Here is a 12,378-nt window from a genome sequence, read left to right on the forward strand (position 1 = left end):
TAAAAACCCTGATGCCTCAGCTGCTCTGTGTGTTTAGTGCTAACACATAAGCCCTAACAGATAAATGAAATGGGAGCTCAATTGAATAGTCTTGTAGAAATAGACAGTGATAGAGGGGAGGTGATTGAATACGCAGAGGGCCAGAGAGGCTGGGTGAAGGAGCAGACAGTGTGATCTGTGTGGACAGGCCTGTAATTGAAGGGAAGGAAAGGACCTTAAGCTAGATCAGTATCTATCACTCCAGCCGCAAAAGAGAGCTCAACACCCATATATTTCCAGAGAGGGGAAACGGGGAGAGAGAAAACAACAGGCCACCAATGGGAAGAAAGTCCATAAGGATGATGAGGGAGGGGGGCGGAGGCGATGCGGAGACAGATACTGGCCACATGTGTACGCGTGATGTTGGCTCCTCAGAGCTCTGACACTGATGGGAGAAAGACAAAGAGGGAGAGGATGTGAAAGCGAGCGAGAAACAGTGACGGATAGAGGGAGAGAAGAGATCAACATGTTGAGACAGCCCTGGAGACACAGCCACCAGAGAAGCAGAGAATTATGGGAGTGCAAATTAAATTACACCGGAAGGGACAGTCAGGTCTGGACCTGCAGGAAACACTGCACATGGTGCTGTGTGTGTGTGTGTGTTGTGTGTGTGTGTGTGTCTACGTGTGGGTGTGTGTGTGTTACATACAGGTGTAAAGAAAACAACAGTTCTTAAGACTAAAGTAAGAGAAGAATATAGGAAGCAAAAGGATGATTTTTGCCAACACCTACACATTAAAGCTAATATCATCAAATACAATTTTATTTTTATAACAAGGTGCGATATCCTTTGTCCTTAACCATCAACAAGAGTAAGAAACAACTACAAAAAAAAACATTAACAGGAGGGAAAAAACCGGAATAGAGAGCCACATGTGAGGGATCCCTCTCCCAGGAGGGACAGAAGTGCAACAGATGCTGCATGTAGCTGAACACATCAACAAAGTTGTGATATTTACAACACTGATTAGAAGAAACACTTTGAGTATAATGGAAAGATGTGTCAATGTTATTTATACATAAGAAATTGCCCGATAGAGATGAAGGGAGCAGCAATGACAATTGAAATGGAGGAGTTATTGCCAGTAATGGTAGAATATGTGAGCAGGCATATTGTATATCAAGCAGCCTTGTTTATCATAGTCCATTAATACTTAATCATTAAAACAGTCACATCCCTCCTCCATCATTTTATTTTCCTGTGTATGATGTGCACACTTCATCCTATGTTGTTGTTCTTCCATCTCAAACAACAGGACACTTTGTTTATTTTAGTTCCTTGATGTTTTTATGGTCCTGTCATGAGTTTATCAGGAAATGCTCGGCAGCATCAGGTTAATTACTGTCCCCAACTGTCTTCATCAATAGGCCTTTTTCACCGCAAACATTTTGACTTGTAGTAAGGAAACCATGGGTGTTACTAATAACATTAAAAATGGCTCTGTGCTATTTTCATGTTTGTGACAATAGCAACAGGTCCTCCAGCCTAATCAATCACGTGTTGTTTGCCCATATCCCCTGATACAACCCGCAGGACTCTCTCCTGAATAATAGAAGCAGGAAGGAAAAAAATCACTGTTGAATAACAAATTTAATTTGATGATAATACTATAATATGAAGGTCGGCCACAATAACAACATGGAAAAGGAAAGATCATGGTTTGTGCTCATTGAGGTTATAAGGACCTTCCACAACCCTACTTGCTTACAACCCAAGAAAGTGAAGTATTGTCCTCTTTTTCAGTTTTTGGATGAAACTACAAACACTGACATAAAATAATCTACATTTAATCTACGTCCATGCATTGATCCAAACTGTGAAAGGTCCATATGCTATCACAATCATATCATACATTTTGTTCACAGGAATCAGGGAATATTGAACCGTGCACTTATAAAGAAGGAAACTGTATTTTGGTTGTCTTGGCATAATATCAAAATATGGTATTAGAGGCTTCTAATGGAAATAATAATACTAGTGCAATAATGAACAAACGATTTAAGTCCTGTGCTGAAAAGAAACAGCACAGTTATGAAGATGTACAGTTTGTCTCCACAGTAATCCATGGCCATGTGATCCAGCAAACACAATGCTGGGACCCTGAAAGTAAAGCAGCTAAATTATATTCAGCCATTATGAATTTCATTATGTACACCTCAGTTATTATAAGGGCCTATCAAAAGTAGAAGTGATGGCCACTGCATTTAGCATTTAGCTATATTGCCCGTAGCATCTGCTTCACTTGCACCAACCAAATATGAAAACACATGCATGGTTCTTGCATGGTTTGTGATGAATGTTTGTATATTTTCTATCTTAGCTTCCTGATAACCCTTTGTGTCACATCATTCTCTGACAGTAAACAAAGCAGATCCCAGTTCCATGCACCAACCAGGTGAAAACGACTGTTTTGGCAACATCTGCTCATGGTGAACTGTAGAACTGTAGCTATCCTTCAATGTGTTTCACTGTATTTATAATGTCGCCTGGATGAGACATCCGACCTCAAAGCAGTTATTCCTGTTCACCTCTAAATCTCACTTCTCTTATTTCCGTGTCTTTCATCCTTTCTTTTCATATTGTCGTTGTTCTGTTTGTCTATCACCTAACACCTGTGACGACATACACAGACACCATATGATGCTACAGTTTACAGTTTGAAAAGAGCCTTGAGCAGTTGTTTAAAGAGCAGAGGCCTGAGATTAATGAAATAAGTGGCATAAGAGGTAATAGTGAATAAGTATAGTTTCAAGTTGTCTATTTTTTTTTTAATTGTCCAACCGAGTGGTTCTTCAAGGAGCAGTGGTTTGTGATGCATGCCTGGGGGTGCTGTGCTCACGCAAAGGTCACACGAACACTGAACCAGATTAGCAATTCAGATCGCACTAAAGGGGCTAAAAGGCTGCTGTAGCCCTGCTTGAGTCGTATTACACTCGCAAAGAGAAGGAGTGCAAATGTACACTAGTGGAAGCAGCTGTAAGAGGTGGGAAATAGATTAATGCACATACATACACACTGTAAATATATATGCATGTGAACACTCTGACAAACAAGCATAACAATAAGGTATGACTCACAATAAGCACACATAACACCAGCATATCATTCCAATGGGAAGCTTTATCCACAGTATATCCTCCCAGTATCTCATCACACACGTATGGATTATCAGCACTCTGCCCAGCATCCTGACCATCTGCCCTTGTACAATATCCATCTTGTAGAAAACGACTTTGGGTTGCAGAATCATTATTCGGGCAGTTTTAAGGGGAAGGCTTCCCGCTTTTGAAAGTTAAGCCCCTGACCTGTGTGGTGGCGTTGTCATGGTGATGATGCAGCATCTTCCGGTGTTAGACACATTTGATAACAGCCGTCATTACAATTTCTAAACACCTTAATGTTCAAGATGAGGAAATTGATCGAGGTACGGAGCGTCAACCTCACAAAATGACACGGTGCTGCAAAGATTGATAAGTTGAAGCAAAACCATCTATAAAGCCGAGCTATCGATGGAGGTACAGTATATGCAGCATGATAATGCATGTAGTGCATTTACAACCAGATACAGCACAAGCCAGGCTACTCATAAATCTCTGCATCCCCTGTATGAGGCGCACTCCCTCCTGTCAATAACAATGTTCCATGCTTTCACTGCCACCGATTCTAAGACCTCCACGCTGCATATTTTACATCTCTCTGGTGTGCTCAGCCAAAGAAGAGCTCATAAAGACCCCCGGTTTAGCTAATCAGGTGGGGGACACACAGCAAACCCAGAACACAACAAATGAAACAGATTGAAGTTTAATTTAACTAGTGTATCCCCACTGTTTCCACAGGTAGCACTGGGGAGCACTGCCCGATGCAGCCGAGTGGGCCTTGAAGCCTAAACCAACACATTACCAAGTGTATCTGTGTGTGTAGCTGATTTGGACCCAGGTATACGATGCTATTGACAAGCACATGCACTGCCTGAGACATAAGCTCCGAGGCTGCCATGTTATTGGAAAAACAAGCGAACTGCGGGGACAATACAAATCCTGGATTAGGTGCAGAAATTGCGTGCAGTATTACTGCATTGAAATGAGCAACACTCTCTCGACTTGTGGTGCAAACCTCACACTCCTGATGTCAAACGTCACCTCCACAGTCACAGGTCACAAAGTAGTCCATGTTAGGAAAGACTTAGAGAAGGGCAGAGCGGGAAAAGGAGGGAGAGCTGGAGGATTATGTGGTGACCTGTTCCCTCATGAGGTGCAGCTGACAGGCCAAGTGGTGCAGTGGAGGCACAGATAGTCTGAAATAAAAAAACTAACTACCAACATACTGATAGGTATGCCCAACGGTTTCCATGACGACTGTGAACCCACCCCCTTAAATGCACTGGCGTGTGTGCGCGTGCGCGACCTGGCCTCGTTATGGTCCTACCTTGCATTCCTCCATGCACGTCCTGACCGAGTACGCATCCGTCTCGTATTTTTGAACCAGCAGCTCAAACTCCTGGTACTTCTCCTCCGCCTCCAGGTCAAGACGCTGATAAGCCCGGACGCACTCGCTGCATCCCAGCAGATCCACCCCCATGGCCATATCCAGGGTGCAATTCAAAACGACCGGACTCGTAAACCCGTAAAACAAATCCAAAAGTGAGTAGGAATTACAAAAAGAAAGGTACAAATCGCTCAGATTCACGTACGCCAGCTGCGTCCCCTTGCCCCCTCCACCGGAGAGGCCCAGGCACACGGTCTCCGCGTCCGTGAAAGTGAAGCAGTCTTTGGACAGGCTGTCGGGGTGACAGGCGTCCATTCGCCACAGAGATTTGGTAGAATTCCCTAGAAAAATAACATCTTGCTCTCTGGCGAGACGGCGGGGGTCGGGTGATGTTGGGACGTGGTGGCGGTGGGGGGAGTTCGGGTGCTCGCCCATCGTGTCCGTAATTGCGAGCCCCGCGTCCCACCGCTTGTCTCGGGTCCGCGTCAGTTTCGCCTCGGCGCAGAACCACAAGTGATCAGAGAGCAGGACCGTGATAAACAGCAGAGAGGCCAGCGACAGTCGCCATCTCTGGGCCCGCTCCGACTCGGTGAACGGCTTCTCGTTCTCTCGGGGTGCAAACCAGTATTTTAAGCCTTCATCATGCTGCCGACGCATCCAAGCACCCCTGGTCATATTTTAGAAAAGTGCTGCCCTGGCCGACTCCACCGCGGGGGCTGCTCTGCCACAATATTCATTGACTTGGGGGGGAGATGGAGTCCGGTTGGTTCTCCTCCTGTAGCGGTGGGGTGCCGTGCCTCCGCCGGTCCAGGGCGCTCCTCTATCGCGCCCGCAGCAATCGGTGCTATTCCGATCCAATTAGCGCGCCCGCACAGATTAAGCTTCGCGCTGCCGCATCCCGGTTCTCCATGGCTCTCCGGGGGGAAACGGCGTCCTCTTTGACCGCATGCCCCCCTCTCTCCCTACCGTCCCTCTCCGGGTATGTTTCTCTCTCGTCGGGGATGCAGGCAGGACCAGCTGTTGCGAGCCTCTCGGTGTGTAGAGCTACTGATGCTGCGCGTCCGCCGCCGCCGCTCGCTTCGCAGATTCACTTAAAGGAAAGAGCGACGAGCCCCTTCGATGCACGCAGGCTGCTGTCTCTGTCCCGTACCTGGGCGGAAAGCCTGGAATCCTGTATCCCGGTGGCCATTGTCATCTTGGACCGCGGTTAAGTTGCCGCCATGTTCGTCTTGAAACACTTTTTTGGAGAGCTGGGTCTGTTTGCGTCATCTCCATCGTTGCGATAGCTCCATCGTTGCGCAGTGGCGGAGCAGCTTATTTCCTATATGCACACACTCAAACACACACACACACACACACACACACACACACACACACACACACACACACACACGAAGGGAGGGAGGGAGGGAGAGAGGGAGCACAGGCGGACACATAGGTGGTGAAGGGTGTTTTGGCTATCCTCTCCTCTCCTCTCCTCATGAGTAATAGTCGCCGAATCCTGTCTTGGCACAGCAAGACGCACACTTTTGGCGACATCTTGTTTTTTGGTGCAGGATAGATGCGAGTGCACTCACGCTCAGTGTTTTCATGCTGTCATTAAGATTCATTGATGTGGCCCATTTGTGGGCTGTATCAGGGGGAATTAAAAAGATGTGAATTAAGGCTTTGACAACACCGGTGAAATGTAGTCATGGTTGAGCTTGCACGGGCACAAGTGGAAAACAGCTGCACAATCATCAGGTTTTGTATGTTTAACAATATCATGTACCTGTTTCCTGCAAGTGGGTCTCACCTTATCAGCTGTGTTGTGTTTGGTCAGTGGTGCTGTCTAAAACAAACACCTGATTTACAGTTTGGCCTACAATGTTCCTGTGTGTCTGACAGTGAGAGGCAGGGACAGATTACTGTTTGGGAGCGGAAAGTAAATTACAGCATTCGTCCTCGTCCACTAAAGCCACTAATCATTGTCAGCGTGCACAGCTCGGGGTGCTATCGGAAAGACAAGGGAGTGTTGCTTAGTGCTAATTGGCTGTATATTGCTGGATAAGACAAGAGATGATTACCTGATTAATTTGTGCCTAAGGTTGGTTGGGAGGCAGCTTATTCTGCAAGTTGTTGTCGAGAGGGAAAAGTGCTCATCTAACACCAATCCAATTAGATTTAGTGCAGCCACTGACCCTCGGCCAAAAAAATAACAATGCAACATATTGAATATCGCAGGTGATTGAATCCAAACGTTACATATTGTTGGAAAACTTTCAGCAGCGGATTTCAGCACCAAGGACAGCTCCTCACAATGGAAGGTTCCATTTAACTGATTTCCTTCTTTGTGAAACCTGAGGTGTTTATTTCCTCCTGTTGTGTGGTTGATGGCCCCACACTTACCGAGACCACTTGTTTTAAGTTGCCAACCAAAATCAAAAGGCTAACAAATTGCATTTGGAAAGCTACTTGTGTTAAACTGCCATTCAAGGACAAAGTGAATAATGTGGGTCACTTTATGTTAGGTTTCAGTGGAGGGAATAAGTCTCGTCACTGACTGAATTTGCTGATTTAACCCAAAAATGTCAGCAGGTGCCAACACAAGGAGATTCGGTTTGCTTTTTGATTTACTTTTTCACCCCTGATTATAAGGCAACTGTTCAAAATGCAGGGTCTAGACTCTAGTGTTCCTATCACACAGGAACACTTTTTGGAATTGAAACGGCGGATGGTGGCAAACATCTGTTAGGCATGCTTGAATGCTCACCATTCATCACTCACTCGTCTCTCATATTACGTCACTCCAGGATGCTGTGATCATGCCCTGCGGCGAGAGACGTCCTACTTTGGCCGGGGTTGTCTAGTTTGCTTTTAACTGTAGTTGCCCGGTTTCATATTTAGTCTTTGAACCTGAATGCGGTGTATGTTGGTCCCTCACCCTGCTGTGTTAGTAGACATATGGATATAAGAACGTGGCCAGGGGTCTCATAATACAATTTCCGAAAGTGCAATTTCCTTTTTTCGGGGCAGAACGCCTGACTTAGTTCAGCACCTGAGAGACAGCCAATCAGAAACATATGGAGTGTGTGTGTGTGTGTGTGGCTCAACAGAGAGTTGTCAGTTTGACACCATCTTTCCTACCTGCGTGTGTGTGCACGAGTGTGTGTTTGTGTGCATGTCATGTGTGTGTGTGTGAGACAAAAGAAGTGTGAGGGCAGCAGAGAGGGGGGAGTAAGAGGGAGAATGTCTGTGTGATGAATGCAGATTGCCGGCCCTTAAATCTGGAGCTATCACAGTAGCAGTAAGGGCTGGCAGACATGACTCATCCACTGTCCATGCTGGAGCATGTGTGTGTGTTCTCTTAAATAATTGTCCATGCATTGATTGTATTCTCTTTCTGCACTACTTGCATTTATATCAATTTCTATATCAACATTTTTTGTTACAGACACAGTTTTTCATAAAGATATAATATGTAACATTCCTTCATTAAAGGTTGAATGTGTAGAATTTAATGACATCTAGTGGTGAAGTTGCATGTTTCAGCTGAAAACCCCTCGCCTCACCCTCCCCTTCCAAACATGAAAAAGAACTTGTGGTAACCTTCAGTTGTCATAAAAACTTAAAAGGTTTTTGGTTTGTCCAGTCTGGGCTACTGTTAAAAACATGGCGGCCTCCATAGAGAGGACCTGCTTCTGATGTAAATATAAAGTATGTTATGGTTTTGTGCATCTCTGCTATAAATCCCTATGTAATAATGTAATAACAATGGAAATTCACACTGCTAGCCTGCTAGCTGTTTTTTCCTCCATTTGTTTCTATTGGTCACTCGTAATGGATCACATTGATTCTTTGCAGTTTGTTGCGTAACGCGAATAAAACTTGAAGACATTTATTGCACATGATTTGCACCTGAGTCACCTCACCAACTCCCATGATCCCACACTGCTTCATGACGTTATCAAACTATGTTCTTTGTTGTTGTTTCGATTGAGAGACGCCTAGCGACCAAAGTTACATATTGTACATTAAACAATTTTTATAGATTTCGATTTAAGAATATTTTATAAACAAATCTAAAGGAAGATTCAGGACCAGTTTTCCAGGACTGCCTTTGATGCGTTTAAGTCGGATTCTATACCGTCTCCACAAGTGATAACAATAAGCTTAAACTAATACTGGCTACACAATTTCTTCAAGTACTTTTTTTTGTTGATAAGTTATTTTTGCAATCAGATGTTGATGATGTCAGTGTTCCTAATGGAGGGAGAGAGGGAAGAGGACAGAGGTGTTTGCTGGACTGGACCATGTGACAATCACAGGAGAGTGGAGTGTGAGGAGAGAGACAGGTGACATCATCCAACTGTGTGCATGTTCATTCGCCAAACTTGTGTCAAATCCACAACCTTCACACCTCCCACACTCTGTGTCAGCATGGAGATGGAACTCTTAAAGCGATTCTGTCACCTTTTCTCTTTCATCCCCTGTTTGCTTTACTCCTGACTGGAAGATGTATGCTCTTCATTCACATCCTCTCCTCTTCAGTGTTCACTCTTTCCTCATTTCTAATGCCACATCTCTCTCCTCGCTTCCCTCCCCTCTTCTCCCACACAGCTGACCCCGTGCAACTCCTCTGATATTAATTTTCCTTAAGCTCTCGCTCACATTCAGCCCTTCCTCAGCCCTCCTCTTCCTCCAGTTCTCTCTCTCTCTCGCCATCCCTGCTTTCATCCGCCTGACGTCAGAGAGGAAAAAGAGACAGCCCCTCTGATTGGTCAGAGGAGACAACACCCTTAGCCGAGGCTCACTGCCCTGAGTGGATGTTACATTTTGACAAGAGAAGCATGATTCAAGTTCCACTCAAGAGCAAGCATTTGCACCAGCAAAGCTATGTTTGATATTATGTGTGTGTGCATAATGTTGCCAATACATGCTTGTGTTTGTACGAATGTGTATTTTGTGTTGATTCAATAACTTGAGTGTGAGCTTTGAAATATTCAGTAATTGTATTAATTCATTTCTCTTTGTTTTGAGTAACCAAGAGTTCTACTTCCTGGTCCCGCAAAAGACCTGAGCTGAGGGCGGAGCCTGGTTTAATGCAGAGGCTCAAGCAAAGGACCAAACCAAGAGGTCTGACATCATGGGGGGGATTAGGGGGTCTTTGCCTTCAGATTTAGTTACGTGACTGTGATCTTGTCCTCAGGGCTCATTTATTTAGGTCTGGTAATTGAGTTGACATCTTATTTTGTTAGCCTTATTCTGTGGAGAGTTATGTTTTGTTGCCCACTTTGAAGGGCTTTATAACAGTGTGAAAATCGAATGAACTCAAATAGAACTACCTCCACCATGGCCCTACAATCCCAATAACATTTTAATTCACTGGATCCAAATTTGTATCTGCACCAAATTAATTATTCTCTGAGAAATCAATAAAAATGTTGTAAAACGTCCTTTATCACTGTTAAATAAAGTAAATTTCTATTAAATTCTCGGAACCTCTGCCTGATCCAGATCTGCACCAAAGTTTAATGGGCTCCTCACCCCTCAACAAAATTTCACTGAAATGGGTTCAGTTATTTTTGAGTAATCCTGCTTACAAATAAACAAATATACAAACCAACAAACAGAGGGGTGAAAACATAACTTCCTTGCCACAGGTAAATAAGTCAACGACTCCTCCAATATGATGAGTTTGAATATTAAAGAAAGTCAATTATTGGTCTGTTTTGCTTTTGTCCGGTTTCATTACTGATCCCTTTGTCTGCTCTACAACTGCACATGCAACCGACAACTGTAACTTGAAGCGAAATAAATGTGTTGTTGTTGTTGTCTGAGATTGATGACACAACCAAGTAAAAGTCCCCAGAGTCAGCTGATTGATTTTCAACCGAAGAGAAATGAATGGAAACCAATGGCAGCCCGGAAGGCAAAAAGAGTAATAATTCAAAAAATCTAAAACACTGCTTTGCAAAATAGTCAGCAATTATTTCATGATTATTCAAGTATCCATGCTTTGCCACAAATGGGATTTAGTGTTTAGAATTACTGGTCCAGATCTCTGGTCTCACTGTATGTGAGTGTGAGCAGTGATTGCTGAAACAAATGTTAATTTCCCAGAGTGTTCAACTGGTCATTGGAATTGAGGGGGATTAGAGAAATGATGGCGATACCATCATACCATTCAACCTCCCACCCCGCCCATCACCACTTCTGCTCCGCCTCAGGGTTTTACACTCCTGATCGATTGGCTCACCCCATTTCCATTCCAGGAATCCCTCAGCGGCTTATCAACACAGCTCACTTTCCCAAGGACACTGCCTATTCCCATATCTATGATCCTGGATTCCCGGCCCGTATTCCCTGCGTACAATCTGGATCTCTGTGTTCACTGAAGCCTGCAGCTTCAAAGCAAATGTTCCATTGAGGGGATCCAGCTGTTACACTGGTAGGGCAACATACAGAATTCAAATACGCGATCGACGATACGTGTTTTTGTTGGATTTCAATCCAATAATGCCTTGGCCCTTGCATTAGCTTATATGTACCATCTTTTTCTTATAGCGCAGTGTAAAAACTGGATTAGAAAAAACCTTCCAGTGAAATCACAGTCACAACAGTTTGATGCATGAAAACATGATTAAATACAGTTTATTTGATTTCATTTTTTTGTCTTCATGCTGTCTTACCCTGTTGTTCCATAACTGATGGCCCAGTGCTCTCACAGTCTCTGCACAATCTCTTGCATGGGGAACAATTGCTCTCTCTGGGAAAAGACCAATCACACAGTGGGTTTAAGTATTCTTACTCTAGTTCAAAGAGGAAAACAGTTTAAAAAGACTTTGTTTCCCGAAACAGCAAATATAATGTTCTTGCAAATAATTTTTATTTAAAAATTCTCTAAAACATTTAACCAAAACAAAAAGTTTTTATGATCATTAAGAAACGATTATCAGATATCTAAAAATCGATACATAGTTTTTTTAATTAAAAGTAATTTAATGTGCTGTCAACAAAGCTGTTGATCTGCACCAAATCCATGGGCCTGCTTCCTCCAGATGGAAGGAGTGGGCCCCTGCGATCTCAGCTTCAGCCCCAGTGTAAACAGCAGAAGGCAAGATTTACAGACATTTTAGGACGGAGACTGAAGCTCCCTTAATCCGGCAGAGAACTGAGGCCCAATGAGTCACCAAGCATCTCGCATGTCAACACCGATCTCAGGTGGATGTACAGTACCTTGTTCTGACCCTTTTTCTCATCTCCACCTCGTAGTCCCCTATCACATTGAATTCACTTGACGTAAAAATAATGTCCTGCACATGCACAGAGCTGTGGATATCCCTTGAACTCCCTCATGTGATTTGAATTGTACAACAATTGCATATGCTGAATTTCATAGCGACAACACATGGACGACCTTGGATGAACCACGTATTAGTGAAAAGCGTTGGTAAAGGCTGCGTGTGTGAGCAAGGAAAATGAGCCTGGCGTCTCTAACTGCATTTGCCTCTCGCTAATCTGTGCTGTCAGAGAAAAATACCTCCTGATGAAAGGGATGTGTCTGCCCCGAGATCCAACAGGAAAGAGGGGGGAGAAGAATTGCGTCGTGCAGCCTTTGAAGAACTGGGAGTGAAGTCAAATCCTGGCAAACATGCAATCTGAGCTGCATCCAGTGCAGAGACCCAGTCACTTCTCATCCTGTAAGAGTGGCGTGTTCTCAGGAATCTGACTGCACCTGGGATAAGGCTAGAGGAAGGCCAGTGGTACCTCTGCTCCAACCCCCCCCCGTCTCTCCTTCCCTCTCCTCCTCCTCTGTGCTCGGAGCGTTAGTATGCTGAGCCATAGGACATCACCAAGCAGCCGCTGCCACT

The 12,378-nt window shown here is 44.4% G+C and overlaps 1 protein-coding gene across 1 annotated transcript in view; it reads right to left on the reverse strand.

Annotated features, from left to right (window-relative positions):
• The window catches only part of LOC118119631 (NALCN channel auxiliary factor 1), an 80,291-nt gene extending 74,413 nt beyond the window's left edge, over window positions 1-5,878 (reverse strand). Inside the window, exon 1 of the mRNA XM_035173743.2 lies at window positions 4,466-5,878. Within this exon, the coding sequence (XP_035029634.1) occupies window positions 4,466-5,200 (735 nt within the window). The 5' untranslated portion in view covers window positions 5,201-5,878. The remainder of the gene's footprint in view (window positions 1-4,465) is intronic.
• Between the last annotated feature and the right edge of the window lie 6,500 nt (window positions 5,879-12,378).

Source organism: Hippoglossus stenolepis, chromosome 13 (genome assembly GCF_022539355.2).
Source record: "Hippoglossus stenolepis isolate QCI-W04-F060 chromosome 13, HSTE1.2, whole genome shotgun sequence".
Classification (NCBI taxonomy): Eukaryota; Metazoa; Chordata; class Actinopteri; order Pleuronectiformes; family Pleuronectidae; genus Hippoglossus; species Hippoglossus stenolepis.